Source organism: Carassius carassius, chromosome 8 (genome assembly GCF_963082965.1).
Source record: "Carassius carassius chromosome 8, fCarCar2.1, whole genome shotgun sequence".
NCBI lineage: Eukaryota > Metazoa > Chordata > Actinopteri > Cypriniformes > Cyprinidae > Carassius > Carassius carassius.
Genome location: NC_081762.1, coordinates 12,463,449 through 12,489,853, shown reverse-complemented (window position 1 = coordinate 12,489,853; position 26,405 = coordinate 12,463,449). Strand labels below are relative to the sequence as shown.

The 26,405-nt window shown below is 35.4% G+C and overlaps 1 protein-coding gene across 1 annotated transcript in view; it reads right to left on the bottom strand.

The window, feature by feature from the left end:
* Positions 1–1,175: 1,175 nt before the first annotated feature.
* Positions 1,176–26,405, bottom strand: part of angpt1 (angiopoietin 1) — a 51,956-nt gene continuing 26,726 nt past the window's right edge. Inside the window, exons 5-9 of the mRNA XM_059556208.1 lie at positions 22,873–23,000; positions 21,228–21,329; positions 16,382–16,548; positions 6,521–6,651; positions 1,176–3,633 (exon numbers count right to left, since the gene is read on the bottom strand). Coding sequence (XP_059412191.1) covers positions 3,470–3,633; positions 6,521–6,651; positions 16,382–16,548; positions 21,228–21,329; positions 22,873–23,000 — 692 coding nt within the window. The 3' untranslated portion in view covers positions 1,176–3,469. The remainder of the gene's footprint in view (positions 3,634–6,520; positions 6,652–16,381; positions 16,549–21,227; positions 21,330–22,872; positions 23,001–26,405) is intronic.

Below are 26,405 nucleotides of genomic sequence, written 5' to 3'. Positions count from 1 at the left end.
CTAAACTATATTTACATCTGTTAAACATCAAGGCCAGCACAACAGTTTTTCTGCATTAATCCTAATTTGAACAAACAATGAATGAAACATGCTCAAACCTTAGTTGTAGTTATTTAAATCCTATAAATTCAACAAGTTTAGAAATAATAATAAAAAAAAAAACCTTTAAAATAGCCCCAAACGGTGCAATCCACAGCTTCAGCATGTTTTAAACTCACCCTGGGAATAAGTTCAAGTGGTCCTGAGCCAAAGAAATTCCAGAAGATTCATTTTTCTGTTTGCTTCCCTCAATCTAACTTGAGGGAAAAGATTGCTGAACTGCGGCCCATTATTCATTAAAAGGTTATATCTGGTTTATTTCTGGAACTTTGACTATGCAGAAACATACTTTTAGAGTAATGTATATTTTTCTATTATTCAGGTGGCATTATTTCCAATTGCTATTGGAAATAATATTTTTCATGTTCTGGTGTGTGGTGATGCTATCTCTTCCCTCTCAGTTGCCCTTCACCTAGTGTTCCTGGTCACATAAGACTTTAAGCACTGGACGATATCAATGTGTCATCAATACATGATGTTAAATACATATACATACACAATACATATCTGTTAAACTATATCTCAGCAATGCAAAGCAACCGTATCTCACCTCTTCTGTTAGATTATGTGTTGGCATGAATCCGTCACATCTTGAATGCTTCTTGATTTTCCTTTTTGTAGGTTCAACATGGCCCGGTTGGTCCTCCATTGTGTCTGTGCCCATCTGATGGCAGCTGCATTCTGGAGGGTATAGTGGGTCAGCTCAGGTGTTGAAGGACAGGCCGCGGTTTACAGGCGCCCGTCGTTTGCTTAACCCTTCAATTAGGGTGTAGGAATGTCAGCTATGGGGGGATTTAGCGGTCCCGACAGCATCGTTTGACACCTCAGCAATCTGTCACGGCAGAGTGGCGAAGAACTAACAGTCTGCTCGCTCTGGACACAAAGGTGGCTCGCTTGCTCAGGGCCCATTCTGTCCAAAAACTGAGCTCCTTTATATTTTTTTCTTCTGCCATGTGTAAATATTGTGTCTATGGAGCGACGTGACCCAAACAGAAAATGCTGAATAGCTCTGTGAAAGAAAAAGAAAGACTGGATTCCAGAGGCAGTAATAAATGACTCAGAATTGCTTATCCAGCTAAGCTTGGGGCATCGAGTTTATTTTTTTGAATAAAGTCATGAACATAATTACAAAGGATGAGGCATTTAAATAACATGGCAAATGAAATTTGAATCAGGCAAACAAGGTCAATATCATTAATGTTACTTCAGCTACATCTTCTTTAATTCAGAACATGTTGATGGTTCTGAGCTAATAAAAAAAAAGTAAAGCAGTGCTTTCCTCTGGAAAGCAATTTTAAACACAGTAAATTACAGTATTTGGAGTGTGATATGAAACATGCCATCATGCAGCTTTCCAGACAGTTTATGGATTTACAATAAAAGTACCACTTTCCAGTAAAATGCTCCATGCTGTTGTTACTTGATGGAAGACAGTAGTAGTAGTCTTGCATACAGCAACAATCTACTAGAAGAGTATTGTCAGACTTTTTTTTTTTTTGATGAAAGATAGGAATTCTGATGGTATTCAAATGACTTTTGTGAGCATGCCAGTAAGCTAAACATAGCCTCTTTACAATCCTGCCAACTCAAAAAGTCTTACAAGATAATGTTTTTTTTCTTCCACAAACCAAAACAATTGTACCGAGAGAATTTATGTACATTTGTAAAGTCCAGCAACACTTTACAATAAGGTTCCATTAGTTAACATTGGTTAATGTATTTATTTCACAATAAGCAATAAAATTGTTATAGTATTTTTTAATCTTTGTTAATGTTAATGATTAAAAATACAACTTTTCGTTGTTCATGTTGGCTCAGGTCCATTAATTAGCATGATTCAAGATACAAATACAACTTTGGATTTAAATAATATATTATTAATGTTGAAATTACCATTAACAAAGACAAAAATGCTTCAGAAGGATTTTTAATTTTACATTTTATTAGTTAATTTTAACTGATGTACTGAACTAATGTTAACAAACGGAACCTTATTGTACATTGTTACCAAAAGTCTTAATGGCTCACTCACACAATGGATGGAATGGAAAAGATGCGGTTTTAACTTTTAACTTCACTTGATTTGTTAACAACAAGCACACAATGCTTTCAAAAGTAGCAAACGTAGCATAACAGTTAAAGACATCATTTTAGCAAATGTTTATATGTGAAAACAGTTAAAAGTGTCATATCGAAACAGATGCAGTCTGTGTGAACCAGCCCTACGATTGCTACAATTAAACATCATGTACAAATGAAACTCAGATCTGACTCCATATATCAAAACGTTTACTTTCAATTATACAGTCATTCAGAATTATTAAACACTTTTTGCAAACCTATAGTCTTAGGTTTAAGGATAAAATTACAATAAGTTCATCCAAGCTTGTCGGTAAGAGCAACACTGCTTTAGAGAAGAGCTGCAAAATACGACTGCAAAACAATCCTAATATGACAAATCCTCATAAGACAATATGGTTTGAATCAATTAAAACATTATTATATGTATAATACTGCACCAGTGGAGTACAAAAACAAAATATTGGCTTTACTCCATCAGTTCTAATGATGATTAATATTAGATCAATATTTTAATGGTATTATCTTTAATAGCTGTGATCTTTGGCATGCATTTCAAAATGTTATGCCAAGTTACGATGTGTTTAAAAGGTCACCAAAGTTCAAAACCAATAATAATAATATGCAGTTTGCACAATCAATACAATCGAGAGGATGGATGTGCTATTCTTTAGTGAAAATGTCCCTTGTAAATAGCACTGTAAGTCACCATTAATTCTGCATGCTATGGTTTTCTTCACTTTGACAGGAATAAAGTACACAATAAAATAATAATAATAATATATTGGGATAAAAAGGCATAAAAATGTGGAGTATCACAACCCAAATATAACTGTGCAACATGTTTGTATTAAACATTAATAGGTCCTTTTAGGATACTGAAGGACATTCAAGTTGCTTTAAATTCACTTGGAGACTCGAAAGCCAGATGAGCACGGGGTAATTGCTACACGATGCAACCCAGTCCACTGCCATCAAAGGTGATGTGCCTGCCTCAGCAGTCCATAGGTCCTGAGTGACAAGTGAATGGCACTTGAATTCATACCTCTGATACTTAAAAATAAAAGCCCAGCCAAGTCAACCTCCTGCCCTAAATTCCCAAAGACCATGCCATCTCCCATGTAGTCCCACAAAGGTGATAGGACAGCCTCCTATTCACAGGATTCCTGTTTCCTGGAGAGCTGTTATCCAAAAGAATGCTGCATTATCCACATGGCAAGCAGCTAACCACTTATACAGTGTTACTTGATATTGCCATGGGCCAAAAAGTAACACTTCACCAAAATGGGAATTATGAGAAGTCTGCCGGTCGAATCATCATGACAGTGGATCGGAGAGAGTAGCTGGGGCCTTTGAAATAGTGCCACTTGATTCCATTGAATTTTCCAATATGTTGACCTTGTCTGTAGTACACCCCATTTAGGTTGGATGGGCCACAGGCATCATACCACCATCCTAAAACAAAAACATTTACAATTGAGAACAACTGGTAATACAGTTTATTACATTCAGGATCACATTATCTTAAAAGAAGAAAGCAAACAAATGTAATACCACACAACATAAATCATATATACATTGTAAGAGTCATTTTAATTACTGTACTTTTCTTAAAAAAATACAACCGCATCATTAAAAGCCACTTATGGCCAGGCTAACAGCTTTGCGTAAACTAGGTTTCTGAAACTAGATGCCTAAAACATTGCTTGTACTTGTGTGATACTATTTTGGTTTATTATTTCAGATTATTGACTATTTTTATTCCTGACAGTCTAGCTGTGTATTTTGTCAGGCTATGCAGGCAGCTTTGAAGCTGGATCCAACAGTATGCAGGTGATATGTGGTCACTGTGGTATAGGTGAGGAGTGAGTGAAACGGTAACCTTTAAAGTATTTAGGGAAAGTGTGTATATATATATATATATATATATATATATATATATATACTTGAAGTAACTGTACTTGGTAACAGAGTAAAGAGGATTTGCCAATCATATGTTTTACATAATTGTTTAAATCAGATGTTTGAGAAGTCTCTTCTGCAGATTTCGAAGTGTTACTGCCTGTTTGTGTTAATGCCTGTCTTGACAGATGCACTTTTAATAGCATGTGCTAAGGGATGACCTGATACGATGGGCTTGAATTTAAAAAAAGCAGTCTCCCAAAATGTCTCCATGTCATGACATCATTTACTCATCTTCATGTCTTTTAAAAGCTGTATGATTTCCAAAGGAACCCAAAATTTGTTATTTATAGTAAAACTTCCATGTTGTTTTTTTCCCGATACAATGAAGGTGAATGGTGACCAAGGTTAAAAACGCAGGATTTTCAGTTCAACAACTTAAATTTCAGTCTGCTCCCTCACATAAAGCTATCATATTGTTTCATAGGACTCAAAATATAGCCATAAAAACTAATTATTATGTTTACGCTTTTGCTTTTTAAATAATCTAATAAGTAAGAAAGAAGCATGAACCTTCTTCTCAGAAAAGAGTGAAACTTGTATAGGTTTGAAGTGCACGAGAACAAGTAAAGTACATTTAAAACTGGAATACTGGGTTTTGCTTGCAAATCATTATCATATGTTATCATCTAGCTTTAAGATCCTCGGATGTTCTCCAAAAGTCACTGTGGTATTATTTTAGTATAATGAATAATAGCATTAATCATGATTTGAATGAACTTTTATTGATACATTTTCAGTATTCATTATAATTAAGTTTGAGAAATTTTGTTATGTGTTTTTGTCATTTTTATAAGTCAGTTTTATTTAATAATTGTAGTTTTTCATTTAGACACGTATAAAAAAAGAGTGCCTGTTGTGCCACGTCTCATTCCCATGAAGAACTTGAGCTTCACTTCACAAGCTGAAATGCCAGAGAGATCTGTGACATTTTAAATGCCGTCCTGTGAGCCAAATACGCTGCCCTTTGTCACGGCTCGCACTGGCACAGTTAACTGTTAGATGCTGATTCTACTTGTTACTATGCCTTCTCATCTCAGGCTGTTAACTGGCCGAGGTCCTCGGTTGTCTCTAGGCTATGTGTTTTATAAGCTTGTTAACCACATTGCATAACAAGAAATTAGGCAACAGAATTATAAAAAATTGATTTCCTGATATAAACCAGAGCTGGAACCAATATGTATTTCATTAAAGCACTTACACTACAGAATTTAAAAGGGACTGACAATTTCAAACATTTCTGCACTGTTTTTTATGAAAAACTTTCATTAAAAATCTTTCAGTGCGACACTACTCTGTTTTATTAATTGCATTGCCCAAATCCCCTTGCACATACAGCAGATTTATGCATGTCAGCCTACTTTAAGGCTCACATTTGTTCTCATCCTGATATTAAATATCTCAGAGATGAATCGCTGTCAGGGTTTTATTTAGCATTTGGCCACCAAGGACAGAGAAGGTGACGGCAGATTTGGGTGGACAGGATTTCTCTCAATGTCTGTTTTATTAAATGATGCACAGTGATTTGAGACCTGAGAGCTGTCTGTATGAAAAGCAAAAGTTGTCTGTGGTTTGCATCCACTAAGAGAGACTGTGGGAGTCCTACACAGACCTACAGATACTTGGTGTTCAGCCCATTCTGGTAGACTCCTCACAGGATGTGAAAGTCCACAAAGGCCTCATTACTACTTGCTCAAATCTTTATGCAGTTCCTTTGCCAAAAAGAAAGCATGAGGTGGTCCTATTGCAGCAGTTAGCTGTGTACATAGACACAGACAGCGTTTAGACTGGAACCTACTGTCTGCACACTTCACAAAGTCTTAATTCACAATGGGACAAGTGTGTATGTAGAGCATAACATTATAGCAGCTCTTTAAGTAGTTCATTTGATTTGATTTATTTTTTTAACAGAATGATTAATTATTGGGTTCTAATCTTAAGTTTTGCTGAAGTGAATAGAACACTTTACAGAAATACTATGTCTACAGTGAAAAAATATTTAGCGAAGTGTGTTTTGATTCCTTAAAAATCTTTAAGAATCAGAGACCTAGGTCTAGGTCATTTCATCGTTTGGCAACAGACAGGTAAGTACAGTAAATGCAACAAGATTAGCATTTCGTATTTGCAAAAAAACTCATAACAGAAATGTTATTCACTGAGTATTCACTGCACTAGCTGCATATCATTAAAAAAGTACATGTTCTACTTTTCCAGTTGTAATGTATTTAAAAGCTTTTATTCTACTGTACATGCAATGGCAGTATCATCTTGAGGATCATGGCTAGTGTATCCCAAGAACAATAACAAGCTTGTACAGCTTGCTTAGTATGTATGGATATATTCAGCAGCAGTGAGCTAAAACAGAGGATTTCTGCCTTACCCCCGCTAAGCATCAGCGCACACTTGCACGTGCAGTTGTCATTGTCCATGTCTTTAGTGCTGAAGTCAGCGCCGTGGATCGCCAGACTGCTCTGTCTGCCCGCTGTCCCGCTGTGGCTCTTCAGGAACAACCTGAGACAGAGGGAGGACAGAGAAGAAGAGAGGGAATAAGAGCACAGGGAAAGACTTTGTAAACAAGGAGGCCTTACACAAGAAAAAATACTGCCAGAAACATATATGACTGATTTATGCAAATTACCTTCACACTCATGACCCATTCTTTACTGTTAGCATCAGTTTTTTATAAAATTGGCCACAAACCCCGTACCATTTAATTCAGACACCAAAGGACACGTAGAAACCACACAGAGTGTGTAATTCAACTCCAGCCATCTACACTTGAGGATTTCAACCGCAGTTTTCAAAACCCTCACTTAATGCAGGCTTGAATTCAAATGCTTAATTTTATGCAGCACTGACGCCCAGAGTTTGGTGATTGAAAGGCGGCCTTTAATTTTCCCATCTTGCTTCATTGTGTCAGCAATAGTTCTGCCCAAGGTCTTAACCTGAGGGTTATAACCTCTCTGACTGTTCTTTTTTTCTTTTTAAAGTGTTATACTCGAAGTCAAAATACTTTACTGCATGGGCACGCCAGCAATGAAAGGAACACCAAATGAAACATGTTCGGCCCCTCAAAATCATTTCCTTAAAGTCATGGCCACAAATAAGATCAGACAGTAGAGAGTGAGCTTTATAAATCTCTTCTAAAATGAATCTTGGAAGGCAACTTGGAAAATATATTTTTGGTTACACTTTTAGGGATGTCCAAAGAGGCCAGTGATGCAACAACAGGCTTTAGATGCCAAGTGTGTGATTGGCGTTCTTATTGTTAAGTGAGATTTTTTTCTTTACGTTTTTTGTTCCTCACACATCATCCATCTCATTGACTCTAATATAACAAGCTGTCTAATCATTTTAAAGCCACCCACATCAAATATCAGTTGCAAACTTTCTTCAGTGACATCATGTTCATTAAGATGAAGTGCGCTGTTGCGGTCTCTAAACAAAGATAAATGAACTGGCTGTTTGTGGTTTCCGGATATGCTTGATGCCAAACCAATGTATTTTGTTCTTCGCTGACACTAAAAGACTATATTTTAAAAGACATTTTATAATACACAAATGCAATACTGATGCACTCGTTCAGAATGAATGCACGCTTCATTTACAGTACTGTATAAGATGTCAAACTTGTCAAGTTTTAGTTTTTATGAGGAAATAAACTTCCAGGACATCCTCAGAACTTTAGCGGCAGACACAAACATGTTGCTGCATAATTTGACTTGTAACTGCACAATTTAACTGCACTTTACAAGTTCACTTCTTCATAAAGCATAGCCAAATACCATATTTAATACCATTTTTATTCATTTAAATTGATGTTTACTTTTTAAAACTGTTTTAGCAAAATTTAAATCACTATTTCAAGAGATACCTGTCCAAAATGCACAAACATTATAAAAATGTGACTAAATATTATAATACTCAATGTACATTAAGAGTGTGACAAGTTTACATTAAAACACTGGCCAACATATAAAAGTTAATTCAGAAACTATTTTTGTCTTATGTAGTGATGCACATAAATCATCAAATTTGTAAGCTATAATATAAAAGTGATTGAATATTAACATATCTTTTAAACGTTTGGGTGCAAAGCCTCTCATGCTCACTAAGGCATTTATTTGATCAAAAACACAGTAAAAACGGGAATGTTGTGAATGAAATATTATTACATTTTAAAACAACTGATTTCTATTTTATTTTGACAAGCACATTTTTCTTGAAATGGCAAAGCTGGATTTTCAGCAACCAATATTTTTATTATTATTATTATTATTATTATTATTATTATTATTGTTATTAATGAAAACAGTAGTCAAAACCAAATATTTTTATATAAAGTGTGACAGATTTCAGGATTCTCTGATTAATAGAAAGTTCAAAATAACAGCATTTGCATAAAAAAAAAATATTCCTGAATCATTATAAATGTTCTTACTGTCATGTTTGATAAATTTGTTAAATAAAAATATTAATTTCCTTTTTTAATTTTTAATATATATATAAACTTTGGAACTGTCTATTGATAGATATGAATCAAACAGTGGTTTACAAACTGTTCCAGTTGAAGAACCCTGGTTTAAAGCATTCAGATCAAGTCCCTCACACACAAAAACCAGGTGAATAAATACACACCTGCTCATTTCCAGTCACTGTAGTTTCAACACACTTAAGTCTTGTGCGTTCATTTACTGTTGTCCCACATATATCATGTCATGTTATGGCCTTTGTTTCAATTTTGAGCCCAAACATCTGCATGGCCAACACAGGATATTGTTCCTTATCCTCCTTCTCACCAGCCTTAATGAACGATTGCTGAATCAGTCCGAGCCTTACTAGGAAAAGCTGTGCTGAAAACTGAGAATGGAATGAGATTTATGTGGTGTTTCACAACAGCACCCCGAGGGAAGTGTTCTCGTGTCCGGTCATTTCATTTCCCTAATCTGAAACGATGGCAGTTTGGTACTGTTCCTCACCCGATATGTGATGTTTATTCTGAGTAAAAGAGAATGTATGGATGTGTTTTTCCTAGTTGAAATCATGTTCATCCGATGAACTAAACTATTATTCTGCAACACAAACTACAAGAAGGCAGGAAGCAAATACACAGTCCTTTTACAGCAGCAGAAAAACAAAAACCTGAGTGCTATAAGTCACACGTGCCATAGGGGTCCATGCGTCAGAGCCCCTTGTCAAAGACTGAAAATAAAAAGCCTTATATATCGTTTCCTTTCTGCGGCTGTGGGACATGTCAAAACCCATCATAGTGTAGTGTGATAAGCGTGAGGCCCACTCCTGAGAGGAACCCACGGTTAGCTCCTGCAGTGCGCCTTTAATCTGTCACATCTGAAACATGCAATGATCCTGCAGCGGTAATATTTCTTTAATTTGGTAATGTTGCTGTGCAATTTAAGCTGTCTCTGGAAACATGAATTACTGTTTACAGCATCTTAAAGACTCTCTAATGACAGTTACTGCGCCATTTTGCTGGCCCAAAACATCTTAAAATTTCCTTTTCATCTAAAAGGTCAAACTGATCATTCACGGTTACTTCTTTTTGACCTCATCTGAATATAACAATGAGCAAATAATGTACAAAAATTGGATGTCAATAAAGTAGACCTATGAAATTGGTCTGTGCGCCCTTTTGCTGACAGCACTTTGGAAGAACCTGATAGTATAGACTTTTAATGCTTCAGCAGAGAGTTCACAGCCTTCAGGGTGTGTACATGTGCCAAGACCTCCATACAAAATTGAGATTTATACACCAACTGAAAGCTGAATAAATAAGCTTTCCCCTGATGTATGGTTTGTTAGGATAGGACAATATTTGGCAGAGATACGACTATTTGGAAATCTGGAATCTGAGGATGCAATAAAAAAATAAAATCAAAATCAAAATATTGAGAAAATTGCCTTAAAAGTTGTCCAAATTAAGTTCTTAGGAATGCATATTACTTATCAAAAATTAAGTTTTGATGTTTACGGGAGGAAATGTACAAAATATCTTCATGGAACATGATCTTTCCTTAGTATCCTAATGATTTCAGCATAAAAGACAAATCTATCATGTTGACCCATAATGTATTGTTGGCTATTGCTACAAATATACCTATGCTAATTAAGACTGTTTTTGTGGTACAGGGTCACAAATGAACATGTTTACTTCAGGTGCTTTCTCAGTTTCAGCAGTCCCGTCAATTTCCCTGCCACTGTTATTTACCAGGTCTTTTAAAACTTTAATAAAAAACAAACAAACAAACAAACAAACAAACAAGAACGTGTGCCTCATTGGGGGCACAAAACACTGATCAAAACTACAATTAAATGAAAAGCAACAAAAAACAGAACAAAAACACAAAAATACTTAAAAATAAAACAACAGAAAACAAAACATACAAAAAACTTAAACGCCACTCAAAACAAATAAAAACAAAAACTCTAAAATCAACAAAACAAACAAAAATATGAAGAAAGTTTCAGTCTTCATCCCCTTATTGAATTTGACCTATACAATATTGAGATTAGATCTTTTATCTTTAAAAACAAAGTCAAGTACACTGTGAGTGATAAAATGCTGAAGTTTAAGTAAGTTTATTTTGGCTTTTAACTACTCTTCGCCTTTTCTGCTTATTTTTCCCCCTCAATTACTTTGTACCTCATCCTCTCTCCTAATTTTAAGCTTAATTAATATTTTACCCAGAATGCCCACTCAAACACACACTCATGTAAAAAAGATCATCGTGGCCATCAGCATATGTTTTGTTCTGGTTGCTGATTCCCAGCATGGGATGCTGGAATGCTATTTTCCCAACCAAACTTTTTAACTACTGTAGGTTAACCAGCAAAACCTACTTGGTGAATCAGCGCCATGTGAAAACACTGTGACTCTGCTGGCACAAATCAGCCTGGACTGAGCTGATTTAAGCAGGTCTTCTCAGCAGGGATATACACACTCTACTCAATCAATATACAAAGCAGCCATGTAAACACAGGCAGAGTCTGGGTGTCTGTCAGTGCTGTGGGCATTGGCGCTGGGTCAGTGGCATGCAGCCCAGGAATATGAACAAGACTGACCCCCCGGCATGACCCCATCCCAATGGGAAAAGAGGTTGCAGCAGCACTGTCAGGTCCCTTCAGAGACTCCCAGATACTGACCCCTGTCCTCCATAACTTTCCTTGTGTAGGATCACCCTAGAAACAAAATACTGGCCTCTCCCCAATTCCAGCTCACACAACACTCATACAATAAAAAAAAAACATGGTTTATTAAAATAGCCGAATAAAATGCTTCTGCTCGGCTGGAGATTGGAAATGTAATTTACGATCACATTCAATAGTGATGTAGAGAACTGTATAGGTGCCAAGCTAACATTAGCAACAGCACTGATCTTTTGAAGCAATTATGTTCAAGATCCATTTAGCTGATTGTTACACTCCCCGAAATGAAGGAGCTTCAGAATTCATAAGTTGTGTAAACATGACTGTAATAAGAGCTGATGTTTATCAGCAGCATCTGCAGCAGCGCTCTCAAAATTGTCAAGAAATTTTATACATGACATAAATGGTGTAATGGGTATTTTTCTTCTTGTCGGTTACCTCTCTCCTTTTTGACCTGCTTAATTTTTCTTGCTCAGGTTATGCAGTTTAAAAATACACAATTTTCTGTATTACAGGATCGAGAATATTACATAATAGTGAAGGACAAATATATAGCACTTATGCACAAAGATGCAGCAGTCTGACAGTTTAAACCATTTCATATACAGGTCTAAAATACCTGTAGGTCTATATATATATATATATATATGTGTGTGTGTGATATTTTCCAATATGTCACTGCAGATATATTACAATGATTATGTCAATTATATTGAATGGATGCATTGTTTTGCCAGATCCACCGCAGTTGACATGCACTTCCATTGTGGCCGTTGTAAACCAATTATTTTAAAATCCCTAGTAAATCAAATGCTGTCCATTGTTCACCAGTCAAAACGAAATTGCGAGACTGAGACAATGACCCTGTGGTCCACTCATGTCAAAATTCAGTGTATTGTCACAGGCATTGATCATTTTCACAATTGCTGTCATGGTCTGCCTATTCAGTGCTCCTGAAACCAGTTGATGTTTCCATTGCATAAGCCTAAAAAGTCTGCATCGGGCAGAGCTGTGGTCAGTTAGCACCACCGAGGCATATTACATTACTTTGTGATAGCAGTAGATAACTATACTTGAGGTTTGCCAAAAGAATGCACAAGACCTGAAAAAAACAGGTTATTTTTTCCATGACAAAGTCTGATTTTCATCTTGTTTTAGTGTTTTTACAATAGAGTATATCTCAGTCTACACTTGATTTTCCTGAAATATTCTTGACTTAAATCCATGTTGTAGCACAAAGGTTAAAAATATGCACACACAAGAAACACCAACCTGAATTACTATATATATATATATATATATATATATATATATATATATATATATATATATATATATATATATATATATATATATATATATATACAGTATATACAGGGGTGGTTCTAGGGTGAGTGGAGATCCGGGGCTTAGCCCAGAAAAATCCATGTATGTGACTTTTTATTTTAATAAATCAGAGTTATTTACCTTGTTTAAAATATACAAAAACAAAAAACTAATTTAAAACATTTTATTTAAAGTTTATCCCTTGTATCCTGACACATATGCTGATGTTGTGTCTCTATCTCACTTTTTTTTTTGTCTCTGTCTCTGTTTTCTTTTCTTTTCCAATCAAGCCTGACTGGCTACACTCGTCCTGGTAGAACAGGGATAAGAAGCAAACATTAAGCAGTGCACTGACATACTCTTACTCTACAAAGATATACCGGTCAAAGGACTTTATCTCTGTGTTTATGTACACTTAAAGCCAAGTATAATTATAAACGCAGGGCTCTATACACTTATATTTTTGAAGGAGCACTTACACAGCACTTACAAATTGCATAAATAATCTTATGAGGCTAATGTATCAAATATAAAATTTGGAATACAGAAATATGAAATTATGAAAAAAATTAGAATGGTACTTTGCCACTAGGTGGCGGCATGCCACTGCCTTAATGACTGAGTCGGTCAGTCATTTAATCAATGGATTCGTTTGAAACGGATGATTCATTCAGAAAAAAAGTACGCTAAAAGTTACTCAAGCAAATTTATACACTAAACACCGCTGTGTGTTGCAGCACAGCACAACAACATACTTTGTTTGGAACCATTTCCTTTGCGAAATATGTCTTTTTTTATTATCTTGTTTATTGAATTGTTGTCCTGACAGAAAAGTCTGCCACAGACCGTGCTAAGCAAACATTATACCCGCTCTCTCTCTCTCTCTGTGTGTGTGTGTGTGTGTGTCCTAAAGACTGTGCTGCGCAACCATTAACTGTTAGATGTTCAAAATGTAACGTTAAATCAGACACAATTTAAAACCGAAAAAGAAATATAATACTATGATTAAAAGTTACAGATACCTGAAGCTGTTGTATCTTGGCGTTCAAGTGTTGGGTGGGGGTGTTTTACTTTCTTTTTTTTTTGAAGAAGAAGAAGAAGAAGAATTTTGAAATATCCATTGTAATTTTCAAATAAATTGATGTACCGTAGTAAAATAGGCTACTACACACCAACAAACCGCCTGCCTCCAAAAGATCTCATTTAATTGGCTGGATCGTACAGACGCTCATCGATGGTTGGCCAGTTTACATGTCAGTCAGAAGCACTAGACTCAGTGGGCGGTTTTCGTCTGGTGTGAATGACAACGCGTAAATTGACAGACACTGTAGACGTGAGAGTCGAGAGATATTTATTTTATTATTTATTTAAATTCTAATATAAATTACTTTATTGGTCATGAAAGCTCATTGATGGCATGGTGGTACTAAAAACATTCGGGGCTCCAGCCCCCCAAAAATATTTCTGAAATAATTATCTTATGCTCACTAAGGCTGAATTTATTTGATCAAAATACAGTAATATTGTAAAATATTATTAAAAAAGAATTTGTAATAATATTTGTTTAATATATTTTACAATGTGATTTAAAATTAAATGGAAATAGAATTTCTTTACTGTTACTTTTGATTAGTTGTAAGTATCCTGGCTAATTAAAATGTCATATTTTCTTTCAAAAAAAGAAAAGAAAAAAAGAATGTAATTAAAACATAATTACACCAAACTTTTTATCGATAGTGTGCATGTAAGTTGCTGACTTTCACAAAAGAATAAAAATGATCTCAGATTAAATGTAACATTAGAGATTACTATTTAAATTATTAAAGTGTCAAAACTAATATGCATTTGTAATATTGCTCTGATTTATTGGATCACACTTCTCACTCCCCTCATATACCCAAAATGATTGCCTCAGACCTTTGCAGAAACTTAGTTATGTCAAGAAAAAAAAAAAAAAAGAGAGATGGTCATTATTTGAAATTTATTGTTCTGGCATGGTATACAATCAGCCAAGTGCTATTTGCTCACTTCAACCTTTACCCTCTATGTAGTTTGGAAATCATTAGTAATGAAAAAAATTAATAAGTTTGACAGTTAGTCCTTTTCATGATTTAGGTTATGGGATTATGCTCCATTATTTCTATACACAATTACTGTTATAATACCAACTCTTTATAAACTAGCTTTAAATTTAAGCGAATGCAAGCGGCTGGCAGTCAGACAAATATTTCATGACTGGAAAGTCTCCACGTTGGTTCTGACAAATAGAAATACTTATGCATCGTAATATGTTAAGTTCTAAAATATGATCATTTTCACTCTTTCTCATGTCGTTCCAGAACTGTATGATTTTCTTTCTTTTTGTGGAACACAGGTTTTGAAAGACACGAGGGCAAGTAAATGATGAAAATTTTAATTTTTTTGGGTGAGCAACACCTGGAACTACCTTATTACTCACCTTCCCTATAGACTACATCTGACTAAACCAGCACTTGAGAGCACAAACTACACTGGAACAGCATAAAACTCGATAAAACAGTCTGTAAACATTTTGCAGACTCTGGTTTTACAAAAAAGCAAACTTATTAGACAGGCCTATCTGCATGCAACATCTACCGCTTGTGCTTTTTATATACACAAACGAAAAGGTTGTCAGGTCGGAATCTGAAGGTCTAATCTGAATTGCCAGAGGTGGCCACCTCATGCACATTTTGTGTTGGGCCAAAGAAAGAGTTCATTTCGGCAGTATTCTCAAGAGGTAGTGTGTGATTACCATAGCATAACAGTTTGAGAGAACAAATCTATTTTTAGAGATGAGAATGCTGATTAGATTCCTAAAACTCTTTACCAGCACATGACACTTTGGGCCAGCCAAGTGTGCAGGACACCACGGACCACAGCCCTGCTAAGATCCAAATAATTTGAAGTTGAGAGCTCATAAGTGTTCACCTGCTTGTGCATGAGATACAAGTGCAATGAACAAAAACTGTTTGACTTTCTTTCTTTCTTTCTTTTTCTTTTTTTGCACAGTTTAAAATAAGAAATCTTAGTGGTTAACAGGGCTAAAATAAAGGGGAAGCATTTCGAGTGAAGACCCTAATTCAACCCCAAATGGAATTTAAACAAATAGCTTTATTCCTCCCCATAGCTTCACCCATGAAAAGCATTTAAAGATCCCAGAGAGAGTAAAACTATGAATGAACAGAGGGACTTATCATCAGGTTTTAATAAAAAAACTTTCATCTTACCCGTGATGTTCCCACAAACTTAATATAACATAATGGCTCATATACATTTCATTGATAAACATATACCTATATGCATTTTGTTTCTGTTTATTTATGAAAGATTATGTGAAACTAAAGACTGGAGTAATGGCTGCTGAAAAAATCAGCTTTGTCATCACAGGAATTAATTGTATTTTAAAATATATCAAAATAAAAATCAGCTATTTTAAATTGTAATAATATTTCAAGATATTACCTTTTTGCTGTATTTTCAATCAAAAAAAAAAAAATGCAGCTTTTGTAAGCATAAAAGGCTTCTTCAAAAAACATTTAAGTATCGTGCCAAACCCAAATGTCAGAACGGTTCAGTATGTAAAAACCTAAAATAAAAGGTCTTTTATATAAACCCTTATAACTTTCTGAATTTTTTGAATCAGTGTTTAATGAGTTGTTGAGCAATATATATTTTCCAGCCTATTGCATTAAGATAATGAGCAGCATGCACTTAAAAAAGCAGAAAGTACCTGTAATTTAGTTTTTCACTGTCGATGTGGAAACTGTCATACTGAGAGAAGGCCTGGTGTCCGTCCCAGTCGGTCAGCTCCACATGGAGGGCATACTGCTTCTGATTGGTCAGAATGTGCACAAACTCATTTCCCAGCCAGTGTTCGGCCGACACACTCCCAAAGCCCTAGAAAAGAGGACTCCGGGTCAGTTCAAGTATCGACTTGGGTCACAAGAGACGTTGGATAAAGCAGCGGGAAAGAAAATCCTGTCCAAGTTATTTCAAGCCTTACAGATTCAAAACAGAATTCCACTATTCCTCATTTTCTTGAGATAATAATTACAGATTTTCATAAAATTTTGACATGAAGGTATCAATAACCACGGGTCCGTTTCTGAGCCTAAATGTTTAACGGCTGAATCAGATCTGGAAAGATTGAGAAAACACACTACATTATGACATGCCATTCCCAGCACTAATATACGATTTTTTTCTGTAATGCCAATGAGAAATGCAGAACTGTGTATATAGTATCTGATTAAACATGTAGTGCATGACATGACTTAGATGAGAAGCAGTGTGTTGTCTCGTGTCATTTCTATGGACACAAACACACATGACAAAGAAATAAAATAAAATCATTTAACCCATAATGTTTTTGCTTCCAAAGGATATTTTGGATGAGTGTCCATGTCTGTAATCGAGCCATTCAGCTCTAAACAGCTGCAGAAAGGCTTCTGAATCATGTCATAATGCAGTGCAGGTGCTAGCGACAGTAATAATTATATTACAGCATAACAGAACCATACCCAAGTGCGAATACAAATCTTTAATGAGCAACATCTGTAATTAGTTTGCCTTTCCCTGCTTCTAGCAAATGAGAAAATGTCCAATGTGGGCAATGGAAAACACGAGTGCTGGATGGATTTTAACATACAGTATATGCATACCTTGATCATTTTAACCCTGCATGGTTCTGTATGTAAATAAGAAATGTATATAATTACAAAAGATGTGTAAGTAAATGAATAACATTGACACAGTGGAAAATGGTGTTAAAAATGGTCCTTGAATTAAATATGAATTAAAGGATGTATTTGTGTACTTGAAACTAAAATTCTGAACGGAACGGTTCCTCAATGTTTTCCCTAAAAGCATTAAAAAACTCTTCTTTCTCACTGTTGCAATTCGGAACAGCTAACACTTCTTGCCTTTTCCATAAAACATATCTGAATTCATTTTTGTATGAAAAGAAGAAATACAAATCACAATTGTGTTGTTTATGGATAAATGCAATTGTATTATGGAAAGCGCTTCCAAATAAATGAATAAATGTAATATAATCGATGCCAGCATTTATAAACATTCTCAAGGAGTAAATGCAAAACAGCCATTTTTCCATTACAATAAAGCATTGTCATATGTATACATCAATATTTTTTAGTAAAACTATGTTTTGACATAGATTTGAAGAAAGTGAACTTTATTAACAGACGAATTTGTGGAGAACTTCAGCAGAGATTTCTCCTGTAAAGGGAGTTTTGAAAGGGAAAAACAAAGGTCATATTATTGGATGAGAAACAAGTAAGAAATGAAAGAAAATAATGTTGCCATATGGCTACACTGTATCACAGGGTTAAATAATTAAACAATGCCTATATGAGTTTATATACAACCAAAATTAACCATGCTACAGGCAAAGTAATGATGATATCACTCGTTTTGCGTTACAGACTGACTGAAACCTTCTTCTCACTTATTAATTGCTGGCTCATGGGAGCAGGTGATTGATGAGTAAGAGTAACAGTGCAGTAAACATGAGTATTGCGTGTTGCCTGTAGCACTCCTGTGAGGATAAAGAGGGTCTGTCCTCCTAAAATCCTTGTAATGTGCCTGAAACCTGATGGCTGATTTTCCATAACCTGTATCTGTTTATGTTATCAGGGGTGCTTGTTCTGTTCTGATTGGGTTTCCCCTTGGAAGCCTGGCCTTTGTGCATGGGATCGTCCCTGAGAAGCTTTCTCGCCATAAAACCGCATCATTCCTTATGTGAGTAATTTAGAGGAAAAACGAAGATCAATTGTTATTTTAGACCCTAAAACAGGGAGTTCTCTTGGGTGTGTGGTTTTCTATACACCACAGCATCAGTGTCTCAACAACGCACTCAGTTGCTATGTATCATTCCAGTAATAGCCATTCAAAGTGGCCTGTCCAAAACCCTTTCTCTTGTAGAGAGGAATGGAGAAAAGTCAGATTAACACTGCCAAAATCTAGGAACAATTGTTTCCATAGTCTAAATATCTGATTCCATTCTGATGAAGAGTTTCTCCCATCTCCCTTTGGGAAACTGATTGGGAAAAGAGAAATCGAAACCTTGATGGTGCTGATAGTAAGTGGCTGGAGCGGATACTCAAATGAGGAGAGGTGGGGTTATTCCAATATTTCATTTGATCCAAACAAGAAAAGAAAAATACAAATAAACTACAAATAAAAGCATGGGCGAGAACCGCTCCAACTCTTTCATAAGAGTCAGTCTCGATTTTACCGGTCCAGGTCAAAGACATGGCTTTTTAAAAACATAGCTGTACATAGCATTCATTATCATCACATTGAATATACATATATAAAATAACATTTATGCATTTAGCAGACGCTTTTATCCAAAGCAACTTACAGTGCATTCGGGCTATCAATTTTTACCTATCATGTGTTCCCCGGGGAATCGAAACCCCAACCTTGCACTTGATAAAGCAATGCTCTACCAATTGAGCTACAGGAACACACACACACATATATATATATATAAATATAAATATATATACATATATAAAAAAAAAAACGTTTCATTAGTCAAGTGTTTGAGATCCAGTCAATCAGTCTATGTTATTTTGAGGGAAAGTGAATTTATACTCTCACAGTCTATTTGATTTACATGAGCTTCAGAAATGTCACTATTTTTAACTCAACACACTCCAACACAGACAAATGTTTTGAAGTTTTTGTCCTAGATTTGATCATCTGAATAGACATATTGGATCTTTGCTGTTTATGTCAAGTCCAACACTGCATTAGTTCTCAGTCAGTCTGGATCTATTCAACCGCTATACTTCCATTCAAATTGTAATTGTAAGTTGTAATTTACATTGTAATTTACGCTATGTTTGCTAGCAATCAGTGGAAGATGCCTTATGACTGGATGTGACAGTATGGCAGAAAGTTCTGGGAGGTAATAGTGCAGCACATTATTTTTATTACAGACTTTGGCTTATGCATTTTAGAATGTGTTTCCCAAAAGCATTGTTAGCCAACTTTGGTCGCAAGTTCTGTCGCTACCAACATAATTCAGTGATTTGGTGTTTCCCGAAACCATAGTTCGAATGAACATTCGCAAACAGCATCACAAACTTGCGTGGTTGGAACTACAGTTCTCGACCTGTGGTTAGAAGCATAGTTTCTTGTTAGCAAGGGATATGGGTTTAGATAAATAGGGTCTTGGGCACAATACAAGCAGTACAATCTATATATTCCATATTTATTATCTAAATATAAATGCATTTTAATCTATGTATTTAATTTATGCACATCCTCTGTTTTGAAGAGTGCGCATGTTCATAAATACCTAAAGGGAACCCCGAAGTATGATGTAAGAGGTAACCGGCAATGAATAGAACATCAAATAAACCAAAATGACAGGAAAAAAAAAATAGTAATTAGTCATCAGGTGCCATGTTCAATATATCAGCATCTTAGAGATGTCCAATCGGTTAAATAGCAGAAGTTATTACTCCACCACATGCTTGTGACGTCATTAACAATGGCCCTATGTTGTTTAACTAATGTGGATCAAACGACGGAGATGCGTCTGTGTTCGGGAAACAGTGGTAACTAGCTAGTTTGTTTCAACAACAATACATCATACTATGGTGGTTAATCAGCGAGTTACGTCATTGTACGGGAAACGCACCCCAGAGCAGGGTTGTTATTATTAACTAAAACTATTCAAACAAATTTTTATTAGATTAAAAAAAGCTGAACAAAATTGAATATTAGATGATAAACTTAAAAGATTTGAATTGGGTGAAATAAGCTGAAGTTGAAATACAAAAATTACTAAAACTAAAATAAATTAAATAAATACAAATAAAATGGCAAATGTACATACAAAATGAAATAAAAATAAAAATGTAAATATAAAGATAAAAGCTATTTTAATATAATGATGGATCAGATCAACATTTCTTCTCTGCTGGGTTATTTAGTCACATAACTTGATTTTTTATAAAAAAAAAAAAAAAAAAAAAGTACACTCCATGTAATTTTTTTTTTTTTTTTGGTGTTTCCTTGTACTTTTTAATGCAATGTCTCAAAACTCAAATAAAAATCTGTGGAAGAAAGCAGGATGTGTAATTGGCTTATATGTAAACTTTCTTCTGACCAGTCAGATCAACATTCAGTGGGATACCACATCACATTACAAATAATCTCTGAAAGTATGATTGAGTCATAACAATTGTTAAGTTTCAGCCTGTTGCAGCAACAAAACTGCCAGCACTGATGTCCCAGTTTCGCTATGACTTTTGTATTTTATGCTGTTTATTTTTTTTCCAATAAAGAATAACACTGACTACATGCAAAACTATCATTCCTAAGCACAGGGAGAATCCCATTATCTCATCTGACTCATCTGTTTCCTACTCTATAGGGTGTCATGGTTATCCTTCACTCTTTTTAGTCTAAAACAAAAACAGATGAACAGAGAAGATATATCACCCATATGGGTGGCTTAGATGAGAACGATAAAGATCATGTCCACCGTTACAGAGCAAGTGAAACAGAGGTTGGTGGGAAGGAATATGGCTACGTACCATTTTATACTCTTTCCATGTTCTCTGAAAGTCCACGCTACCATCTTCACGTCTTTGGATTACAGTCCAGCCTCCGCCCGCAGTCTCCATGTTACAGTACACCTGTTTGGAGACAGACATGCACATCACACACATACAAATATACGAGGACGGAAATACCACAAACCATTTATCTTGACCTTATGGATCTGTATATCCTTACAACAACAACAGATACCCCCATTAGCTTAGTGACTTCTCCAAACAGTGATTAGCGGAGAGGTCAAGTAGCAGGCCTGAGATCAAAGCTGTGGTGCTCAGGGACACCTGGCTGTAATCTAGCACAGTGGGTAGAAAGCCGTGGCGTCACCTCACACACACCCAGCTGAACACACAGACCAACCTGGTTGCAATTAATCCAGTATCGGGGGCTGGAGCAACACCAAAACCAGATATTCAGGGACAGATATGTACATTCACGGATGCAGCCTTTTACACACATTCACGCTGTAAAAGGTGAAAATGTGCACTTCTACCTCACCTCACCTTTAAAAATGACTTTTATTAGTGTCCACATAATAATCAGTTTGATTCAGTCAAATTAAGTAATATTTTTGGCCAGAACAAAATGAGTAAATTTATGTTACCACATGTACACTAACACATTTTAGGCTACTTGACAAAAACACATACAATACACCCTGTCTGAAACCAAACAGTTTTTTTCCCTCTTTAATGTTCCACAGACCACAGGAAAAAATACAAAGTCATTCAGGTTTGGGACAATATGAGGGTGAGTAAACAATTTATTTATTTTTTTTAACCTTTCAATAAACTCTACATGCTATCTTGTGATATACAGAATCATGTATTGGTCAACTACGCAGTCAATTGATCAAAAATGGGCTGTAGGTCTGTTCTGATAGCAAGAAAACAATACTACATTAAAATAATAATATTATTATATAAAATTTTGATATAAAATTTTAATAATTATAATATAAAAATTAAGAACAAATTAAAATAAAAACAGTAAAACAAACAAAGGCAGCTAATGTTGCAATTACTTCCACTTCATAATGATTTAAAATTAATTTCACTTTAAAATGAAGCAGTAAAACAAATTCAAAGTGCAAAAAAATAAATAAAATACAAACATAAACATACATACATTTACATTTCTTTAACTGTTTATGTTAAAGTTTTTTTTTTTCATCTTGGTATTTACACTTGGTCTTTTTAATGCAATATCTCAAAACTTACATAAAAATCTGTGGATGAAAGCTGGATGTGTAATTATCTTATATGTAAGCTTTCTTCTTAGTTAACACTAGTGTAAGAACTAACTGACTAGTCAGATCAACATGCAATGGAATACCACAAAATAAAATAAAATAAAATAAAATAAGATTTCTTTAGATGTATGGGATCTAATCCTAAATGTTGTGGTCTTCTTGATATTATGCAGGTACAGTATGATTTTTATGTGACTTTATGTGACTCTTTTCTGTGCCAAAGACAGTAGAGGACTTCAAGGTATCATTTTATCATTAGGTTCACCACTTTACGACTACTGTAAAATCTTGATCCTAACAGTTGTGCAATTATGTTTACACTTTGATCTTAAATCATTCCAGCATAGCTGATCTGAAAACAGAATTCCTACCTTTTTAGTCTCTTGTGGGCTAATGTTGATAGTGTAAACTCCATTTTTCTGGAATCCCGCTTGGTAGAGGTCGGCACAGTCCCGGAACTTCCTCTCCTCGTCAGCTTGCTTGGTGAGGTTTGGCACCACTAAATACACAAAGAAAACCATGTTAGAAATAGCAAAAACATAAACGATCAGAGAAATAATAAATGGAGCTGTATAAAATAAAACTATTTCCACTCACTTTCTCGCTCAGCATGGCCGAGCCTCATATTCGGCTAAACAGAAATGTCAACTCTGTGACTTCCATTTCCACAAGACAGCAATACTGTAGACAAACAGCCTAATGATATTTTAACAAACCTTTCAAATCCTGGCAGGTGACAGCTATTTTTCGAGACCCACTGAGCTGGGTGACAGTTTAATCCCGGATAATTTACATCAACCTCCTTGAATTTAATAAAAGAGGGTTTAAGGTGGAATGTTCTGGAGCTGGACCAGAAACAGCTCCTAAAAAGGAATCCTGTATGTATATATGTATAGAAGAGGATTACTTATGAATGCATAATTGTGATTGACAATGAGTATACAGTATTTATTTCTTTAGCTTCTGTCAGCTGGCCTACATGGAGGGATGTGTATAAAGCTGTCCGCACTTAATATCTGTTTCATGTTACAAACCCGTTCGAATAGTTCGAAATATGTAAGCACAGTCGAAAATGACACTGCTGTACAATATCAGAGCTAATAATGTTGAAAAATATTGCACGCTGTGGAATAAATCACATCCTGAGTTAATGGAATAAATAATACACAGAGTCACGGGCGAATTCTAAATATTGTATCGCTTTTCATGCAGGATTTCAAATCTGGTTAGAATTATTTTGAAACTACAAAGGGCCACGAGGACTTCCAAGTTCGCTTGCATTATCAATATGACCTTCTTCCAGTGACTGACATATTTCTAAGTGTGAAAGTCTTTTAATCAAAGTGCTGAGCTCCGGCTCTCAGAGAGCAGCAGCTCGGCTCTGACAGACCTCTGCAAGCCAACAGCTGCGTCTCTTTCCATCTGCAGACAATTACGCCGCCAATATTTTGAAACCAAGCAAGAGTCTGCGGACAAAATACTACAAGCTATAAATTTCAAGTTCCTGTTATAACAAGTGGTTTATATTTACCCACCGTGTCCTAGTTATATAGATGGAAATTCCTTCCGATTCCCCTCTACTTTTTTTCTTTCACGGCTAAAGACCGCATCTCAGTTTTCACACTATTGTTGTTTCTGTTGGGACTCTTTAAGAAGAGGAGATGTCACTGCTAAGAGAGTCATGTCAGGGGTGTTTAGGCAGAACTTTGATCCCTGTCGCGGGACGGAGGGCTTGGGCGAGCAACCCTTCATTCAGGGATATTATTCCTGCCGTTTCGGTAAAGGATTGAGTGTCAGTGACAAGGATCTCCCGCTGTGACAGGTTGACAGAGGGGAACTTCGCACCGCGGCGTCTAACACAACAAAACCCCAGCTGTGTCAGACAACGGCAATTTACCGCTTATAGCCAGGAGCTGAAAGTGGCAGGACTGGAGAGCAGAGTGACAGACAAGTTCAACCCAAACAAAGACAAAACGTGACGTTAACGGAAGAAAAGAAATCTTAATATTTATTGCTGTACAAATAAATGCATAATGAAAAATGGATCAACAAATAAATACAATGTAAAGCCTACCGCTTATAATTGCACATTTAAATAAATATATATGTGAAAATGTAATGCAATATGATTAAAATAAAATGTATAATATAAAATACTAAACAATATCATAAAAATAAACAATAAAGCATGGTGGTAGCAATGCTAAGGTCATTGATCAAATTTCCAAGAAAAGCAAGAACTAAAATCTACAATAAATGTGTAAATTGAATGCAATGTAAGTCGCTCTGGATATAATAAAACAAACAATGCATATTATGCAAACTATTGCACATTCAAATAACAAATTATCATGATTAATCTAAGTTGTTGTAGAGAGTTATGAAATATTTTTTTCAATGCCTAGGGATTCTCTTATGTTGAATCTGTTCGGTCCTAACTAATGGCACAAACTACTTGGATCTTTGCAAAACATGGGCGTCTGACCACCTCTGAATGCCCAGGAACAACTTTACATTTAAATCTTAGCGAGACTATGGTAAATTGAGCTATTAAACAGCTTGCGTCCTGGCTCATAAAATTATAATCACATTATTTATTTACATTTGAATTCTTGGTGGTTCAGTTGGGACTTTAGTTTGGAACAAGTTGATGTGAAAAGAACATCCAAGTGGAGTGATTTTATAAATCAGGATTCTCCACACGATTGCAGACACAAAATACAGTTTAAAATAAGCAAGAACTCAAAATCCCAGTGCGGTGCTCTGGCGAAATGAAAACTCAAACTACTGCACTGCATCTTTATATAAACATCTGGGACGATAAAGTCTGATTCTTTCAATTGGACTGAGAGACTGTGAGAATGATGACCACCAGCTGAGCGAGCAGAACTGTAATAATGAGTATTTTTAAAAACATTTCCTAAGCCATAAACCATCTTAATCATGTGTGTCTAAACCCAAAAATCATATTCTGACATATTACCTATTTTTACAGTGTATTTTCATACGTCATGGCCTGTCCCTAGTGAACTTAATTTGGAGACAGAAAACAATATTTTGTCCTAATCACAGAATATGATTGATGCCAGTGAGTAAATAATAATTAGCAAATAGGGATTTATTACAGCCTTCCAAAGGGGAGAACAGTTATATCTAAAAATGCAATCTAATGAGTTTGTGCTTATATTATATTTTTCATAATAACCCTTAATAATGCTTCAAATAATATTTTCACAAATAACAGCTTTGCATTTATGAACTCACTGCAATCAATGATGCTGTACAATGTTTTAAAACCATCAGATCTCTTCTTTTGACGCACATGGCGAGGCACTTAACTTGTAGTGAACTTCAAAAATTTAGGTACATGAAGGTTAAGCACATTAAACAATGTCATATTCATGTCTGAATGAGAAAAGCAGCACGATAAACAGTGCATTCTATATAATTTTTTCCCCAAAAAGGGAGTTTAGAGCTAGAACATTGTTTTGCAAGTTTAGTTGAGTCATGATTTCAGACAGACAATCTAAGACACCTATGGTGCCTTCCTTGCCACTTATTTGGACGGGCCGTCCCACAGGAGTCATTTAGTTTGACGAATTCAATCAGAGGTCAGAAAAAGACCTCTACAGCACACTGGAGCTTGTCAATGCAACTAAGGCCTATTTGAAATCTCCATTTATCATAATTTGTTTGGTAATGTGCACAATTATGCTTGCTTGTTAAAATCACCAAGAAATCATGTTATGGGTCCCATCTTACCATTACACCAAACCACAGTGAACCTAAACTGCATTTTATACGCTCAATTGACCCACTAAATGAACCCAATTGTGAAGTTTTATTTAGGTTTCAAGTCCAGGCACAGATCAGAACCAAGTTGGAATCAAAAATGGACTCATTT